At 32.2% G+C, this 20,766-nt stretch overlaps 1 protein-coding gene and 1 long non-coding RNA gene across 3 annotated transcripts in view; one reads left to right on the top strand and one right to left on the bottom strand.

The window, feature by feature from the left end:
• The first annotated feature begins 1,288 nt into the window (after window positions 1–1,288).
• Window positions 1,289–7,141, top strand: LOC127706202 (uncharacterized). The gene is made up of 2 exons (XR_007984336.1): window positions 1,289–1,499; window positions 4,255–7,141. It is a non-coding gene; the product is annotated as an uncharacterized LOC127706202 (long non-coding RNA).
• LOC127704991 (serine/threonine-protein kinase WNK2-like) overlaps window positions 5,688–20,766 on the bottom strand; it is a 47,963-nt gene continuing 32,884 nt past the window's right edge. For both annotated transcript variants that reach the window (XM_052209269.1, XM_052209348.1), the window contains 3 exons: window positions 16,165–18,093; window positions 12,192–12,322; window positions 5,688–11,276 (listed from right to left, as the gene is read on the bottom strand). In XM_052209269.1, the coding sequence (XP_052065229.1) occupies window positions 10,244–11,276; window positions 12,192–12,322; window positions 16,165–18,093 (3,093 nt within the window). In that variant the 3' untranslated portion in view covers window positions 5,688–10,243. The remainder of the gene's footprint in view (window positions 11,277–12,191; window positions 12,323–16,164; window positions 18,094–20,766) is intronic.

Below are 20,766 nucleotides of genomic sequence, written 5' to 3'. Positions count from 1 at the left end.
ACAGTATCTGAAAACTTTACATTGACTAATGAACCATGAAAATGAGGTCAAGGTCAGATGAACTGCCAGATAAACATGAACACCTTACAATCATTCCATATAACAAATTCAGTTGACCTATTGCTTATAGTATCTGACAAATAGACCAAATCAGAAACAAAAGTGCACACGTTGAAATGTCTCTCCTGCTTTAATCACCATTGATATTATGTTGAAAGTCTTAAAAGATAAACGCTTTAAGAGTACCACATAAACTTAACATTTATAAAGATCCATCAAGGTCAGATAAATCCTGTCAGACAGACATGTACACTTTACAATTATTCCATACACCAAATATAGTTGACCTATTGCTTATGGTAATTGAAACACAGACCCAAACACATAATATCCACATGCAGTTTTCTTTGCCTAACCCATATGATTACCAGTCCAATTTGAGCTTAAAATCAGTAAAACAGTGTTTGGACTAAAGCTTTATGTTTTTATTGCTAGAAATAGATCATAGAATAAAATTAAGTAATGCAGAAGTCAATATAGCAAGTTTGGTTCTGTTGTAGGTGTAACAACACTAATTCTGGCCCGATCAGAAAGCACATACCAGAAAGTGGTACATATTTAACACAAAATAGTTCCTATGCATGGATGTAATGTTCATAATATGTAGAACACTTTGGTTATTTTGGTATCAAATGGAAGCTGAATGACTGGTGATCATTGTAGAACACTTTTTGACTTATAAATTTGAATAATAAAATAAATGTGGATTGTGTCCACATGTGTCCACAGATGATGCCCCCGCTTGCATATCATATAGTTGTAAAAGGAATAACTGAAGAACGGTAAAAGTGATGCTACCCAAATTTGAACTTGATCTGAGTTTTGTGGTAATAATTATGTATAAGCATTGTGTGTAGGTCTCATTACATTTGGTTGAGGCAAACTTAAGTAGAGAACAGAAACTAAAAATTTAGCAATTTTTCCATTTGTAAAGGGCATAACTCTAGAACAGTAAAAGTGACGGCACTAAAATTCAAACTTGATCTGTATATTGTGGTAATAAGCATTGTGTATAAGTTTCATAACATTTGGTTGAGGCAAACTTAAGTTAGAGAACGGAAACGAAAAATTGCTAGTAAAGGGGCATAACTCTAGAAAGGTAAAAGTGACGCCACCAAAAATTCAAACTTGATCTGTATTTAGTGGTAATAGGCATTGTGTATAAGTTTCATAACATTTGGTTGAGGCAAACTAAAGTTAGAGAACGAAAACCAACTTTGGGACGTACGTACAGACGGACAAGGGTAAAAACTTAATGCCCCCCTCCGCTACGGCATGGGCATAAAAATTGCATGAAATTTAATAAACTGCTTCGCTGAGCGCAGCTAGATACGCCCGCAGAGGTCCAACCCTGAACAGTTGGGGCAAAAATGGACACAATATTCAAGCTTGATTCAGGTCTGAATTTGGATTGTAATTAAATATTTGACATATTATAGGTTTCTGAATAAATGTAGTCAAAGAACTTGAAATTGGTTATATGAATTGAATTTATATTCACTTAAAGATTTCTTGCTGTTGTGCAATACTTAGTATATCTGCTGTTGTCAGACTATAAACAAATAAAGTTCAATTAAATCTCAATGTCATATTAGAAATTTATGAAAATAAAAAGGGAGCTTACATCAATAGATATTAACAATTCACCAAAGTTTCCTGAGAATTGGTGACAGCATTTTTGAGTTATTGCCAGAAAACTTGAAAATCACCCCTTTTTTTAATGAATAAAACCCCATAACTCATATAGGTAAAATTCAAAATTTATAAAATTCTAAAAGGAGCTTACATCAATACAAACAAACAATTCACCAAGGTTTCATAAGAATTGCTGAAAGCATTTTTGAGTTTTTGTCCGAAAACTGGAAAATCCCCCCTTTTTTTATGAATAAAACCCTGTTACTCGGAAACGTATAATCTAAAATTTATAAAAATCGAAAGGGAGCTCATGTCAATAGATATAAACAATTCACTACAATTTCTTGCAAGTTAGTGAAAGCATTCTTGACTTATTGTTCGAAATCTGGAAAATCCCCCTTTTTTTAATGAATAAAACCCCATAACTCGGAAACGTGAAATCTAAATTTTATAAAAAACAAAAGGGAGCTCATGTCAATAGATATAAACAATTCACCAAAGTTTTATGCAAATTGGTGAAAGCATTTTTGAGTTAATGTCCGACATGTTGACGACGGACAGACGGACGGACGGACAGACGGACAACGGTATACCATAATACGTCCCGTAAACGGGCGTATAAAAAGGAGGGTACATTTTGCCTGTTTGTAAGATCTAAAGTACCTTTTTGGTATATCTGAAGTTCTCAGAACCAGTTCTCTCTTGTATGCAATTAAAGGTATGTTGATTTTTTCAGTACAAGACACCATAGAGTGTTGCTTTGACATGTAATGATGGTCACTTTATTTGAACTCAAGACAAAAGAGCTGTGCCATCTTGAAATTTGAAAATTTAACATAGAAAGCATTGGGGCCATGAATTAGTGTACTCCCATGTGACAGACCGATTATTTGTAACATAAGGCATCTGTGTACAAGGTATAATGTATCTTGGTCTTTTATCTTCTGAAATATAAAGGTTTAAACAAATAATTTACACCTTTGCCACTGCAAGATTGTAATCCCTATGTCTGGCATTCTGCAACTTTTGTTGCAGACAAGACAATAATAAACTGCTTCGCTGAGCGCAGCTAGATACGCCCGCAGAGGTCCAACCCTAAACAGTTGAGGCAAAAATGGACACAATATTCAAGCTTGATTCAGGTCTGAATTTGGATTGTAATCAAATATTTGACACATTATAGGTTTCTCAATAAATGTAGTCAAAGAACTTGAAATTGGTTATATGAATTGAATTTATATTCAATTAAAGATTTCTTGCTGTTGTGCAATACCTAGTAAATCTGTTGTCAGACTATAAGCAAATAAAGTTCAATTAATTCTCAATGTCATACTAGAAATTTATGAAAATAAAAAGGGAGCTTACATCAATAGATATTAACAATTCACCAAAGTTTCCTGAGAATTGGTGACAGCATTTTTGAGTTATTGCCAGAAAACTTGAAAATCACCCCTTTTTTTAATGAATAAAACCCCATAACTCATATAGGTAAAATTCAAAATTTATAAAATTCTAAAAGGAGCTTACATCAATACAAACAAACAATTCACCAAGGTTTCATAAGAATTGCTGAAAGCATTTTTGAGTTTTTGTCCGAAAACTGGAAAATCCCCCCTTTTTTTATGAATAAAACCCTGTTACTCGGAAACGTATAATCTAAAATTTATAAAAATCGAAAGGGAGCTCATGTCAATAGATATAAACAATTCACTACAATTTCTTGCAAGTTATTGAAAGCATTCTTGACTTATTGTTCGAAATCTGGAAAATCCCCCTTTTTTTAATGAATAAAACCCCATAACTCGGAAACGTGAAATCTAAATTTTATAAAAAACGAAAGGGAGCTCATGTCAATAGATATAAACAATTCACCAAAGTTTTATGCAAATTGGTGAAAGCATTTTTGAGTTAATGTCCGACATGTTGACGACGGACAGACGGACGGACGGACAGACGGACAACGGTATACCATAATACGTCCCGTAAACGGGCGTATAAAAAGGAGGGTACATTTTGCCTGTTTGTAAGATCTAAAGTACCTTTTTGGTATATCTGAAGTTCTCAGAACCAGTTCTCTCTTGTATGCAATTAAAGGTATGTTGATTTTTTCAGTACAAGACACCATAGGGTGTTGCTTTGACATGTAATGATGGTCACTTTATTTGAACTCAAGACAAAAGAGCTGTGCCATCTTGAAATTTGAAAATTTAACATAGAAAGCATTGGGGCCATGAATTAGTGTACTCCCATGTGACAGACCGATTATTTGTAACATAAGGCATCTGTGTACAAGGTATAATGTATCTTGGTCTTTTATCTTCTGAAACATAAAGGTTTAAACAAATAATTTACACCTTTGCCACTGCAAGATTGTAATCCCTATGTCTGGCATTCTGCAACTTTTGTTGCAGACAAGACAATAATAAACTGCTTCGCTGAGCGCAGCTAGATACGCCCGCAGAGGTCCAACCCTAAACAGTTGAGGCAAAAATGGACACAATATTCAAGCTTGATTCAGGTCTGAATTTGGATTGTAATCAAATATTTGACACATTATAGGTTTCTCAATAAATGTAGTCAAAGAACTTGAAATTGGTTATATGAATTGAATTTATATTCAATTAAAGATTTCTTGCTGTTGTGCAATACCTAGTAAATCTGTTGTCAGACTATAAGCAAATAAAGTTCAATTAATTCTCAATGTCATACTAGAAATTTATGAAAATAAAAAGGGAGCTTACATCAATAGATATAAACAATTCACCAAAGTTTCATGAGAATTGGTGACAGCATGTTTACGTTATTGTCTGAAAACTGGAAAATCACCCCTTTTTTTAATGAATAAAACCCCATAACTCAGAAATGTAAAATTTAAAATTTATAAAATTCTAAGGGGGGCTTACATCAATACATACAAACAATTCACCAAAGTTTCATAAGAATTGCTGAAAGCATTTTTGAGTTTTTGTCCGAAAACTGGAAAATCCCCCCTTTTTTTATGAATAAAACCCTGTAACTCGGAAACGTAAAATCTAAAATTTATAAAAATCAAAAGGGAGCTCATGTCAATAGATATAAACAATTCACCGCAATTTCTTGCAAGTTGGTGAAGGCATTCTTGACTTATTGTCCCAAAACTGGAAAATCCCCCTTTTTTTAATAAATAAAACCCCATAACTCGGAAATGTAAAATCTAAATTTTATAAAAAACGAACGGGAGCTCACGTCAATAGATATAAACAATTCACCAAAGTTTTATGCAAATTGGTTAAAGCATTTTTGAGTTAATGTCCGACATGTTGACGACGGACAGACGGACGGACGGACAGAGGTATACCATAATACGTCCCGTAAACGGGCATATAAAAAATCACAACCAGAAATGTATTATGGATGAGGGTATTACCAACGAATTCTGGTCTATACAGCCTGAGAAAACTTCACTGTCCTGAACAAACTAGTTTTTCTAAAATTTTCACAGTCCAAATGTTATAGCAGATGACAAAATTAACCATATTTCTATCATGTTATTTACTATTTAGTTTCAAATTAATGAGTACAAGCTGTTTTTAATATGTTTAAGACAATAAATCAATTAATTTGTAATATTTTTGACGTAAAAAAAAATGTATAAAAACAAATCAAATATATTAGGTCTATTTTTAGCATAACCCTATGAACCATGTGTTTATGATCCTAAAAATTAAGTTTTTACACACGGTTGTACTATAAATAGAAAGTATACTATTAAATTTTCTTAGAAATGATTGTAAATTAACCTTTCTACTATATTCAACATATATATAGAACTTTGAAAGCAGGAATATTATATAAACAGCAAACAACATTTATATGCTACTATGATATATTTGTCATCTTCTATTATAGTAATAGTATTACGTAATAGACACTGGGTCTTCTGGAATCTAAGCTAACTCTTCAAAACTTACTTATTCATATGATCCCCAAGGCTTAAAAAACTGAGAAACAAATGTTTTTTTGCCACTCTTTACTGCAAAAGCCTTTTTTTTGCATTATTTTTGAAATCTTCAAAAAATATAACATTGCAACAAAATCAATTAAATCTCGGAAAATTATGGATATCACATTGCTATTTTTTACACATAGTTATTTTCTTTTTTTTCAGATGAATACTCCAATCAAATAACCTGTTATTCACTGATATCTATTCACAATGAACAGCAAATTAACAAATTAAATCAACACAGAATGAATACTAACCAACAAAAAAATTGCACACTTATGCTAAAACACACTTCAGAATGTCACTCTCATGGTTTTATTTACATTTTGAACGAAAAAAAAGATATCAAAATGTAATGAATATAAAAATGCTGGTTATTTCTTAAAAGTGTGCTTTTTCAATGAACAATTTGACATGAGGTAAGTTAGTCTGACACAATCAATCTGTCTTATTTTAATGCATTTTATTTTGGTTTAAAGCCATCATTTTCACCAGCATTCAATATGAACTGTTATTTTTCTGTAAATCATTTAACTAGTTATATTCTATTATTTCTAATTTCAAAAAAATTCACAAATTAAATATTTATCCCTTTTAACCATACATCTTACTAATAAATCAACTAAAGTATTGGTTTTTTTTTAAATAAAAATAAGCAAAGACAAAACAACTGCCCTATTTCATCAAATAATTGATGAAGTTTCATTTATGGCTGACTAATTAATAATCAATTAAGCTGTGACAGGCAAGAATTTTTTGGTGCAATTTTTAAATTATTCAACTGTGCTTTCAAATATCTAAAAATAAACATACTAGTGAATAAAGGATTGTCTGTGGAATAACTGCATTATACTTGCAATACAATCACATCAAAACATTCATTGGTTAAACATTCAAACTGGTATCAAATTTTTCTATATTTTTTTTCCTTTTAAACAATCAAATTAGATTAAATCTACAACATTATAATAAAATACTATTTTTTTCATTTTCAATTGAGCTATAAAACAGTATACTAGATATTAAATTATTTCATGTCTGCAAATGATGTCAAATATTTGCTGACCACTGACAATACCAGTGTACATGAAAGTTGTGCCAAAGGTACAAATCTGCATTGGCAATATAATATGTTGCTTTAAAATTTCAAAAAAATAAAACAGTTTTGAATGTTTTGCCTTTTCTGGAAACAGCTCCTTTCAAGTCTCATTCACACTCATCAATCACAACTGATTTTGATCTTTACTTCCTCATAATTGCATCATCCCATACAAAATAAATAAAGCAATTTTACAACATGGTCCAAATTCATTTGAAACAGATAATTATTTTTTTTAGCATACAAAAAGATTTCAAATCAGTCTGAACTATTTAAACAACAAAAATCTTAAACTGTGGCAGCTATGTGGAATTACACTTTTTAAATATATTTTTATTAAAACAAAAAAATAAACAAGAAAATTATTTAGAAATACAATCTAAAATATAACATCTTATATTTTAATGTTGATACAACATCTGTAAATCAAGTAGTTTAGTACATACAAATTGTTTACACATGTAAAAGTATATCATCATATAAGAAACATAACAGCTTCATCAGTATAAAGCTAAAAGAGTGTTGCCAACAAAATATAACAGTTGTGATACATCTATAAGCTGTGGCAATTCGGATAAATGTACAGAACAAAAAGCTCTATCTCAATACTGATATATAAATTACACATATCGTCGATACCATTTCATAAGCCATCAAAACTTTTTTTCTAAGTGTCTTCAGTGCCACTTTTCGCAACTGATTGAAGTTTTTGATTGACACTTGATGTTCCCTTTGTTTTGCTAATAAATAACTTATTTAAATGAGACAGCTCTCATAGATGTTCACCATAGAAATATGTGTCCAACTTACTTCAAAATGGGACTTTAAATTAAAAGTTTTTCAATATGTTAAGTTCAAAATTATGTACTACTTTAGATTACACATACCTGCATAACTTTGAAACAACAGCCTGCAGTTTTGATATCGTTTGTTTGAAAAAAAATATTCAAACTGCACATGGTGAAAATGAAGTCATTAACAAGATTGCAAAAAGTTTATCAGAAAAAAAGCAGACTATACCGATTGACACCAATTAAAAGTACAACACAATTTTTTTAGCAGGAAATATTTGAAAATCAAACTTTTTCCTGAAATTATTAATAAAACAGTAAGTACCAGGAGTAATTTCTGAAAAAGCCTAAATGGAAGAAGTTATATATAAAAAAATTCTGATAATTGTATCTGGAATTTTATGAGTACATTTATGGAAGTTTTGTCTTTTGTGTATTTTTTTAGATTACATATAGATATAAGTTGTAGCAATTTATTTTTTGTCTTAAATGCACAAATATAAAACAAAAGAAATATCAGAACAAAAACCTTTTAAAATATATTTGAACCTTAAAAACTGCAAAATACAATCTTCCAATTAAAATCAACAATGTGAATTGAAATCAAGAGTATTAAAATGGTTGTTCTAACACTGTAAGGAAATAGTTAATAGTAAAATAACAAAAAATCTTTTGTAGCATTCAAAATGTAACATAAACCATAAATAGTTGGACTGAAAGTAAGGATAAGGTGTGATAAAGGCCTTATTTGGCCTAAGTATTCAAGTTTTAATTTATGATCTACATTTATGTTGATTTAAAAGTTAAGGTAATACATTTTTACAAAACAAAAAAGAATGAATGTTGTAATGTATGGCATTATTTGTGCTTACTGTTTTTGATGTTTATTATCTGAATGAAAATTTGAAATTGATGACAAGGTCAAAAGTTATTTAAATTGTTTTTGATAAATCAATACAAAAATTACTTGCATGAAATAACAGTCTATATACTGTATGTTAATGCTGACACAGTAATCATTAATTATACAAATTAACATATTTAAGACAAAAATAGTATAATGTGAAAAAAATAGAGAAACATAAAGTCAATCTTCACTCTTGCATACATTTTAATTAACTCATTCTTAAACTCCATACACTTTTCCAAGAATCACAGTTAAAGGCACATCTGAGTGTGACACTTTCAAAATATCTTTTTGTAGGAATTACTGTCTGATATCATCTGATATCTTTTAATATAAAACCTTCCTTTGCACAAATCAAATTTACTTCTGTATTTTTTAAGAGCTTATTTTGAACCTTAATGAAAAACAGACAGTAATTATGACTAGAAAATACATTCCTATTCTGTTGGTATACTTCTCAATTTCAATCTGAAGATGAAAAACATTATTCCCTTTATTATATTTTGAGATGTTAGCTATTTTATTTTAATTACCTACCATAAGATATATTCGAAATAATTATATCATAACAAAATATCTATAATTTGTTTAAAAATCTATCCAGTATTGAAGTATTTTTTTGGTTATTATAGTTTAACTTGCCATAGTTAATTAAAGCTACATGATTAAACCCTGTCAAGAACTGTTTTTGGATTTTTTGTTTCTGCAATACACAGTTTCTGTTTGAATTTACCTCGTAAGGAATCACCTATCAAAATACCTAAATATTTTATTCTATTAGTTACTGCGCATGCATTTTCATATAGTTATGGTGGATTAAATTTTATGGGATTTCTGGTTTTTCTATGTACAACTATCTAATAATACCACATCCAGCTTCAGTTCTTCAACATTTGTATTAGGAAATCATGACAAAAAAATTAAATATATGAAATATTGATCTTTGACATGCATTTTATTACTAAAGTTTGGAATATCTGATGCAGATGTTAATCAGAATTTTTTAACGATGAAATGGTTTCTGCAATCATATAAAACCTGTAGTAAGACAGACCTCATCAAATAAAATAATTTTTACGTAAAGGCCTAAAAGAAATGAAAAGGAAAGGTACTTTATCAAGAATAATCTGAATTGTACAACATGGTATAAGCTGACCCAACTTATGAGGTTTTTCCCAATTTTCCTAATGCCCACAAATCTAAAAATGCACGACCCTAAACACTAAATAATAATGACATAATATTGTACTTGTTGGAGAAGTGAATTATTTTTCTGCACTGTGCTTATGAGTATATTTCAACACCTAAACTTACTGATTATAACAAATATGGCATACAACAATACAATTATTACTTTAAAAGTTCAAAATTGAACTATTTGATCCCAATTAAACCATACAGATCTCTCTTTTACTGAAGGTCATGATAAATTTCATCTTACCAATTTTCTCAATGTACTAAATTAAAACCTTTCAAGACGAACACATATATACAAGTATTATTCATGACTTTTTTACAGATGCAAAAAAGCAGCTCAATAATCCATTCTAAAAATATTCTATTAATAACAATCATTTTATCTCTCAAAAAAATCATTTTTTCCAACATTGCATATTGAAAAATTTTTTTTTTTATCATGACCTTCATACTCGGTAAATTACAGGGGAATCTGTATGAAGAATGTACAGGAATATTTACATAGTATTATTACAAAGATACAATTTACTTTTTCTCTATAATTGAAAGACATTTGGCAAATTACAGTATTAATTTGAGGAAGTGTTAGGTGGAAGGTTCGTCTGTAGCACTGATGATGATATAATATTAGCACTAGTTGGAAAACCTGTCCCAGTAGGGAGTTGTGAGACAGCTGCATGTTGGAAAGTTTGTTCTGGCAAACTCCCACCTCTCTGTATGTTACTAGCAGCCTGCTGGTGTTGTGTGGGTGGTATACTTTGAAACTGTTGTTGCTGCTGTTGATCTGTAGTACCATATCCCCACAATGGTGTATTTGGGTATGGGATATTTGGATAAAACATACTTGGCATATTAGGCACTTGCATTGGTGGAGGGAAACCAAACTGCTGATACATTCCTGGAAATTGCGAGTAAATTGGTGGCTGGTTTGTCATCACAGGCTGAGAAAAAGTAATTTGTTGCTTTGGCTGTGTAGTATTTACAGTGTGCGTTAGATCCATGCTTGACTTTCGACTACCCTGACTCTTAAGAGATGATGTTTCATCTGCATCAGTGCCTTCACTTTTTGAAATTTTGTTCTCTGGTATCACTTCTTGGGGAAGAGAACTTTGTCCATCAGTTTGTTTCGGCAGCTGACGTAAATGTTGTGGATCATCCTTACTTGTTTCTACCTTTTCAACTAATTGTATAGAATCGTCTTTATTTATTTCTCCTTTATCGTGTTTATCAACTTCTTTTACATTTTCGTTTTCATCATTTCTAATTGTTGATGTTGTTTGTTTTTTGAGTTCATTTGATGACTCTTCATTTTCAGATTGCACTTCAACACTTTCTTTTGAAGAAATGTGATTACCTTCACTCAGCGATCGCGTTCTCGAAGATTCCTTTAGCATCAATAAATCTGAAGGAGTAGAGGACTTTGTGGATACGCAAGGTGAAAGTGTCAATAATTGTGGACTAAGCATAGAATTAAAGTTTCTAGACACAATACTGTTTGGTATGGGTGGTGCAACAGGAGGTACTGGATATCCTTTTTGTCTACAAAAGTCTCTGTACTCTTGTTGATGTTTCATGTTCAAATCATTTGTTTCTTTTCTTTGCCTAAAAAAGAACAAAAATATATGACATTTATAGCTGTCCCAACTCCATCTCTAATAAACTTTGAAACACTCCCTTCATGTAATAAAGTAGTTGTGAGAAATTTTTTCTATTCCACTGAAAATTGTAGGGAATTCTGCACTGATAAACTTCATCATACCTAGAATAAATGTCCATGTTTTGCTTCGGAAAACCCCAAAATCATTCAAATAAAATAAAGATTAAAAAAAGATCACAACCATAGGAGGTTTGAAGTAATTCTGACAAGTCAATTCATTCAAGTGTAAACAAGAACTGTGAGTAAACTAACAAAAGGATACCCTTTACAGGGGATTAGTATGTGAATAAAAGTTACATATTCATGGTTTAAAATGAATAATTAATCTAGTGACGTATGATTTATCTACTTGAAAATGGACCTTTTAAGATTTCAAGATAAGAAACTTGCCATCCCAAGTCCTGGTAGGCAATTTCCAAAGTTTTCTATATGGACTGTGCTCTGACGTTCAAAGGCCACAACAAGTCATAAAAAAGGCCCTCAGATGTCAGAGCAATCACATCCTTGTCCTATAATCTTTGGTAAATAGTTGTCTTATTGACAATCATACCACATTATGCTGTATTTATTTTTGTCCATATAAAATGTAAAAATAAATGCATTTAATTGCTGAACACCAGCTTGAACAGATCTTCTGATAAAAAAAATATATATAACTTTGTAAAGATCTCTATTTGATGAAGTCCTAAGGCTACTGCTCATGTAAATCTTATGCATTGATTCTAACATGGGTAAAATTCTAATTTGGGGCTATAAAAAGGTAGATTGTACTGTAGTGTCCTTGTTTCCAAAATGATACATACTGCATGTTAGTTATCCCAAATTAACAGATTACAATCAAAATACAATACAATACAAACCTAAAAACTATATCCTTGTACTCTTGGTCAGAACACATTTTTTGATATTCATCCATTGAAAAGACTATGGATTCTCCCGAGTCTACCTCATCTTTACTTCTTGTTGCCTTCTTTTTTTCCAATTTTTTTCTCTGTTAAAAAAACAATTATTTAATTATGCAGTAATGAAGATTTAATATAGCTATCTATATATAGTAAAAGAATTGTTCACTCAGATATTAACACAAGGACTAATACCCTGTTATCTCCAACAAATGCAAATAATGTATTATTAATAAATGTTAATTTTTATACCCGAAATTGTACATTATTATTAGTAAATCAAAATGCATGTTTCAGGAGCTGGCCTCCTAAAAGTTGTCGCCAGATAAAATCCCTAGCATCAAATTTTAATTCCCAGTTTCAAAATATTTGCGCAAAGATCAATGTATCCTCCTCTATATAAACATGCATCACATGTTGTTATGCCTTAATATGAAATTAATTTGTGCATATGAGATACCAAATTTTTTAAAAGTTTTCCTTGCTATTTAAAAACCGTTTGAAAAGGTTTCCTTGCTATTTATTAACCATTGGAAAAGCTTTTCTAGTTTACATATCAAACAACAGAACGTTTATGCTGTTATCGTCAAAACCTGAAGTGATACCTTTTAACCTTGAAGAAACTGCAAGTTTTGTTTTAAAAACTAACTACACATCAGGGAGATGATTCTAATCATTATTTTTTTAAATATTAGAATATAAAATTATTACTTCATTTGAGTTTATTGTAATTATTTTCAGTTGTCCCTAGAGTCATCATGAAAATTGATTAAACGATCAACAGGTGCATGTTTTTGGTCTATCAGTTGATAACTTGTTTACACAACAAGGGTAGATCAATGAATAATCAAAGGAAATGGAAACCATAATCAATTTAACTGGCACAGGTGATTATCAGCACATGCTTGCAGAAAACTTATAACTTACCTGTATTGGTCTCTAATATTGATTTTATTACCATTACAGTCAAGCATGAACATTTAGACATGGGGGAAACCATTGGCGCAAAAAATATAGCCAGCAGTTTCACTTTGTCACAAGGTGAAAATCACACTTTGCAATATAGGCAATTTTATAATACATAAAGTGCTTGCACCTTGTACCATTTTTTGTGTTAGAACTTTAACTCTAACTTTAGAAAAGAATGCTACCAATCTTATGACAAAAGTCAATGAAACATGAAAGATTATCTATGTATTGACTGCTGAAATGTTACCCAACTCCTCCCTAACGGTTTCTAAACTCAACAAGAAATGATTGTAACAGGATGCTGTTACGAAGTCTCCCAAACGAAGCTCCCATAATTCGTAATTCCCAGGGTCGCCTGACATTGGGCAATGTCCAGTGAAAATTGGTTTGGTCCAGTAAAGTTATATGCACTAGTGATGCCTGGGGACTAACCTTGTATATCATTCAAATCATCTTGGCATGACAAACCAGAATATATATGGTTTAGGGGTGGGGATCTCGACCATTTACAAGATACTAGAACATTGGGGGTGGGGAGGAACCCCTGGGGACTGGCCCTATACGTCATTCAAATGTTCATTACATGACGAACAGGAATATATATGGTTTAGGGGTGGGGATCTCAACCATTTACAAGATATTAGAACTTTTTCAAATGGCAGGGGGTCGGGATGACCCCTGGGGACTAACCCTGTATATCATTCAAACCATCTTAGCATGACAAACCAGAATATATATGGTTTAGGTGTGGGGATCTTGACCACTTAGAAGATATTAGAACTTTCTTAAATGGCAGGGGGTGGGGGTGACCCCTGGGGACTAACCCTGTATAACATTTGATGTGCTTTATCATGACAAACCAGAATATATATGGTTTAGGGGTGGGGATCTCGACCATTTACAAGATATTAGAACTTTCTCAAATGGCAGGGGGTCGGGATGACCCCTGGGGACTAACCCTGTATATCATTCAAACCATCTTCGCATGACAAACCAGAATATATATGGTTTAGGGGTGGGGATCTTGACCACTTACAAGGTATTAGAATTTTCTTAAATGGCAGGGGGTGGGGGTGACCCCTGGGGACTAACCCTGTATTACATTTGATGTGCTTTATCATGACAAACCAGAATATATATGGTTTAGGGGTGGGGATCTTGACCACTTAGAAGATATTAGAACTTTCTTAAATGGCAGGGGGTGGGGGTGACCCCTGGGGACTAACCCTGTATTTCATTCTATGTGCTTTATCATGACAAACCAGAATATATATGGTTTAGGGGTGGGGATCTCGACCATTTACAAGATATTAGAACTTTCTCAAATGGCAGGGGGTCGGGATGACCCCTGGGGACTAACCCTGTATATCATTCAAACCATCTTAGCATGACAAACCAGAATATATATGGTTTAGGGGTGGGGATCTTGACCACTTACAAGATATTAGAACTTTCTCAAATGGCAGGGGGTCGGGATGACCCCTGGGGACTAACCCTGTATATCATTCAAACCATCTTAGCATGACAAACCAGAATATATATGGTTTAGGTGTGGGGATCTTGACCACTTACAAGATATTAGAACTTTCTTAAATGGCAGGGGGTCGGGATGACCCCTGGGGACTAACCCTGTATATCATTCAAACCATCTTAGCATGACAAACCAGAATATATATGGTTTAGGGGTGGGGATCTTGACCACTTACAAGATATTAGAACTTTCTTAAATGGCAGGGGGTGGGGGTGAACCCTGGGGACTAACCCTGTATTTCATTTAATGGGCTTTATCATTTAGAACATTTTCAATTAAAAAGATTGTGTCTATCACAAACGGTTTTCAATTTATAATCATTTGAAAATTTAAAAAAATAAAATCCCATAGGGTTCTATAGTAAAACCCTCTTTTCTTTTTGCCCCTCAAAGTACCCCTTTATAAACCCCATTGCACAAACAAAACCCTGATTGCACCACTAGACATGTTAGTCTAACATATTGTGAAACCCTAAGTTAATCTGACAAGCGGTTTTGGAGAACAGGTGCGGACAAGTTCAAATTTAAAAGCGGCGGAAGAAGAAGAAGAATAATAATAATAATAAGAACTGAGCAAAAACAATAAGTCTTCCCAAACTTCGTTTGGGAGACTTAATTAAATGGTTGAGGGTAAATCATAGACAAAGACTAAACTCATCTCCAGAAAGGCCTAGCTTTCACATTTTTGTGTGAATCACAAGGGAGTCTGATTAATGGGGTTTCTCAAAATTTGTAATTTTTTCACACAAAAAAAAAGTTTTCTATCACAATTTTTTCAAAATTTCACATTCATTCTATAGGTATGCATAAAAATTAAAAAATTGATTGAACTAATCTCCAATTATCATACAGCATAGAAGTGCAGACTAAAAGACAGAGATATTTTAATAGGGCACCTATCAACTTTTAACTTAACCCTGAAAAAATTCTTAAATGGTCATAGTAAACATAAGAACACATGATTATAAAAGCTGCAGTTTAACTATGTCAAGTATGTAATTATATCAAACATAGTAAATAATAATTCTATTAAAAAAAACTACTAGTTGTTAGTAAATACTCAAAAGCAATAATTATGAAATAAATTTACCTCAAAGTTGTGTGAAGGATCCAGTTTCAACAATGTTGGTGAAAGTTGACTTGAAAAATCATTTAGAACAAGACAGTCATTTTTGTCTGTATGATTATTGTGCAGCAGAGTTAAATGTAAAAGCTTATTGTGTGCTGTAGTGCTATCATTATCCATGCAAATGTCCCCCATCAAAGATCCTCGTCTACATTCAGGACATGGATCAACAGATTCGCCAAAACTACCCATTGACTTAACTCTCCTTCTCTTGGTTATATCTATTTTGTGATCTCTGATGAAAGACAAAGGCATGGCAATGCTAGATTTGCGTGGAGGGTTAGATAATTTAGGAAGTTTACTTACTATACTAGATACATAGGAATTAGATACACTTTTGCTGGAGGCTGTGTTAGCATTTGAAGCCCCACCACCTTCAGATACAGGCAGGGAGGGAGATAAGCTGTCAGTCGTCATTGTTCCATCATCTTCTTCTATTTTCATCACTAGAAAACGACTCCTCCTACGACCAGCACTTTCTGACTTTTTCTTAATATTTTCATTATCCAAATCTTTTTCATTTTCAGCATTTTCTTCCAATTTTATAGAGACCTCTGTGATAATATGATCTAAAGTTTCCTTGACAATGTCTCTGCTTCTGTCACTGTCAGTTTGATTGTCAGATTCCACAAGTGTCTCAGATGAACTAAAGGTTTCAACTGGCCTATCCTGCTGTTTATCTTCCTTTACAACACTGACAGCAAATCTAGATACAGATTTTTGGACATCTGATTCTTCAGTTGTCTGTGAACTAGTTTCTGTACTACTACTACTAGCATTAGCACCGCTTATATCAGTTGGATTTGTCTGAACATTTTTTATTGTATCTACTGGCTGGGCCCCTGAAGAAGCCCCATGCACTGATGTGCCATCCTTCATATCAGATTTTTGTGTACTAGCTACATGAAGTTTATTCAACTCTTGTTCTAAATGTTTTATTGAAAGTTCCTTCTTAATTGGACCATATGTAGGCCCAGATATAGAAGACTGTGTTGAATAACTTTCACTTTGTCCATCTTGGTCAGATCTCCTACCAACTGATGGTGAGGCAGGATAAGATCCTCCAACTGATGTAAAATCTGAAAGTACATTTTGAACCTGTTGTGGATATTGACTAGTAATATTTTGTGATCCTCCTTGAGGAAAGTAAGGCATTTGTTGCCCTTGCATCACCCAGTTAGGGGGATACATCATTTGAGGTGGCATAAACTGTGACGGTTGTTGTTGATGTGTTGGCTGTGCTTGCTGTTGCTGTTGAGTCGGCTGGGTTTGTTGCTGTTGTTGTTGAGCTTGTTGCTGTTGCATCATCATGGATGCATACATCATTTGTTGATATCCAATCCCCATCATCTGCATTACCATTGGGTCTGTTGGATAGTGAAACATCATCTGGTACTGTGGGGTTGGCTGTTGTAAATACATTTGCTGATTACTTTGACCTTGAGCTAGATTAGACATACTTCCAGAAAATGACTGATTTAGAGGCAATTGTAAAGGTTCAACAGGTTGTGAGAGACTATGTGATGTCTGTGTTTGTATTGTTGGTGGTGGATTAGGCATTTGCGGAGTAACACTTCCATCGTGTACATGATGACTGACTGTCTGAGTATTTCTAGGAATAGATTGTCCATCCTTTAAAGGCAAAGTTTTCTGACTAGTATCTTGTGTCTGAACAATACTGGAAGAATGCTGAGAATCAGGCAGTGTCGAGGGCTGATTCTCAATGTTGGGTGTCGGTGTAGCACCTGACCCCTGCTGTGAAGATGGTTGAACTCCATCTTGTGGGATCAATGAACTTGACACATTAGCCCCTGCCACAGATTGTTTTTGAGTCAATTGAGTTAATTTTTCTTGTAAATCATTCAAATCTACAGGCACCTTTTTTCCTTTAAGTGACTTTTCTGTGTCATAATTTGATGATGCATCAGAATCTACTGCCATACTCGAGTGTGCTACTGTAGAACTTGATGTATGGGTGTTTTCAGGTGAAATATAATTATCCGAACTTGCTACATGTTCTTCCGATTCATCTTCTGTAATTTTAGATTCATGTATAGTAGCTTCAGTTACACAACTGACAATAAAACTCTTCTTTTTAGTGGCAACTACTCTAGACTCTTGTTTTTCTTTCTCTCCTGCAGCGCTTGCTGTGTCACTGATGACATGGACTCCTAGGTCAGATCTGCCATCATCTGAACCTTGACCACTATCTCCATCCAATTCAAAGTGAAGTCGCTAAAATAAATGAATATATATATACATATTATTATACATGTATGACTAAAACATTGTAAAAGAGATTTGTATATCTTAATGAAACAGCAGTCCAATGACATACAAAGCCAAGGCCTCTAGAGGTCAACTTGTAAACATTGTCTTTTTGTTAGTTGATTTTGTGCTTAGGACAGATCTGATACTGATTTTTTTCAGTTTGTTTTGCTGTTACACCACTGTTCAGGTAAGAGGGAGGTAGCATGCTCAACTCCATAACATTCTTTGTGTGCCTGTCCCAAGCCAGGAACCTGCAGTTCAGTGGTTGTCTTTGATTCCCACCTGTCATCATTAATTAATCATTATAGCTTTCTCTTTTGTGTTCCTTCTTTTTTTGTTATGGGGGCCTTTAGTAGCTTACTATACAGTATAGGTTTTGCTCATCGTTGAGGTTATATAGTAACCTGTAGTTGTTTAAATCCTTATCCTTTGGTCTTTTATTGGATGGTTATCCGACTGGCAGTCATACCATATCTCCATATTTTTTAACCCCATCAACAGAAAGTGTTTTTTTATCAGAATACCACGATCCAAATTGTCCCAAGTGTAGGAATTTTTTTTATTAAAAATTAAACCCAGACTAGTTTACAAATAAAAAAATCATCACCGTTTTGTCAAATGCAAATCAAATCAATTATAAACATGTCATGTGTGGCATGTCTTTTATTCTCATATTGTTTAAAGGTCTGATGCCAGAAAAACTTAAAGGGGGTGGACCCACAAAACTTTGAAATGGGTTTAGCCAATATTTTTACTAAATTAGGTTAAAATGTAATAATATATAATATTTATGCTGAAAAAGAATATTTGTTACATAATCACTAATAAACAATCATTAACAACTAAAAAAACATAAACTTCATCAGTAAAATATTTCAACAGTTCATGCATCATAAGTTTATATAATTTAATGCATGCCTGATAATACACGAAAGACAATAGCCAACTATATTTTCAAGCAAAAAGTAGCCCTATTGTAGCTGTATCTAATAAACTTGTTGTGGAAGCAAATTGTATGTAATAACCAAAAACAGCGTATAATAATGAACTTGGCAGTAAAACAGAAGTGAATGAAGTTGTAATAAAGACATGTTTATATTAAAATAGTAAAGACATATCTATATTATAATGAGGTTCATTTATTTTCGTGGGTACCAATTTTCATGGATACTATTTAAGGTTTAGCAAGTTTCCATACAAGCCAATAGGAAATTTATAATTCGTTGACAATTTGAATTCGTGGTTTGCCTTAACCCATGAAATCCAAAAAAATTGTTACATGTACCCAACAAATAATAATAAATCCACAGTACATAAGAATTTATTGTTTATGAAAATTAAAGTTGCTATATGTGTACTTCTTAAATCTAACTTCAAAAAATTTACAGAGTAGGACGTATATTGCATCATTTGAAATAATTTTAATGAGATATCCGGCTAAAAATCACTAAATAACGTTTACCTGTGTTGACACCTGAGAATGTATTGATAAATTCAGTCAATTTACTTCATTATTGAATAACTTTTCAGAAAAGTTTTTTTCTTCTTCACAAGTACAAGATTAAATGCCTTACACAAACTGATCCACAATTGTATATAGTTCATGCTGTAAAACCCTTGATACAAATTTGTTAATGTTGTGACTTCTGTTGTCTGGTATAAATTTGAATGTTGAGAGAAAAAAATTACACAGACTTTGTCGTCCTAAAAAATTACCAAAATTGTGTAAAAATTCATTTATAACAAGAGATATTGGTGAAACTATCACACATTTTTACTTATTATGTATAATCCCTGACAATTTTTTCTAGTGATTATGCATAATTCCTGAAAATTTTATGACCATTTACAGGAAATTGCATATACATGTACTAGAGGTAATGTTATAAATAACTTTACAATTAAATAAGAAAAAAATAGCCAGAGTGATTAACATTGCCAGATCAATTAGCAACAATGGTAGAAAAGAGTTGTGTATATCTGTTACAGTAAATGTGTATAATTAGGGATTATGTATAATCACTGAAATTTTCAGGGATTATGTATAATCACTGGTAACTTCAGTGATTATATATAATTACTAAAATTTTCAGGAATTATGCATAATCACTAGAAAAAATTGTCAGGGATTATACATAATAACTGGAATGAAGAGACTATGAATAAAAGTTAAATAATTTATTCTATAATATCGTATTGAAACATCTTTAGAAACATAAATATCAAAATTTGAAGCACAATATTCTTATACAAATCATTCATTTTCACAAACTACATTGTATATTTGGATGACATCTACTATGAGGGTCTGGAGGAGGGTCCCTCATGTCTTTATTCTTTAATTTTTTATATCATTTTTCTCTATTCTTTATTTATTTTGCCCATTATTCTCTTTTCTGTATATTTTAGCATCCCATTAATCTCTATTCTTTATCAAATTTTTGGTGTATTTTTCTCTTTTCTTTTCTTTTTTTATATACAAGCTCTTTACTTTGCACTTTTTGCCCATTATTCTTATGAACAAAGAAAACATAAAATTAATGTTTAATAACTTTCATCCCCTTTGTTTTACAGGAAATTGCATGACCTTTGTATTGTTGTTGATATCATTAAATTTCAATTTTAAATACTTTTTGG

This window comes from Mytilus californianus, unplaced genomic scaffold, assembly GCF_021869535.1.
Source record: "Mytilus californianus isolate M0D057914Y unplaced genomic scaffold, xbMytCali1.0.p SCAF_1, whole genome shotgun sequence".
NCBI classification, from domain to species: Eukaryota; Metazoa; Mollusca; class Bivalvia; order Mytilida; family Mytilidae; genus Mytilus; species Mytilus californianus.
This window is presented reverse-complemented; position numbering and strand designations above follow the sequence as displayed.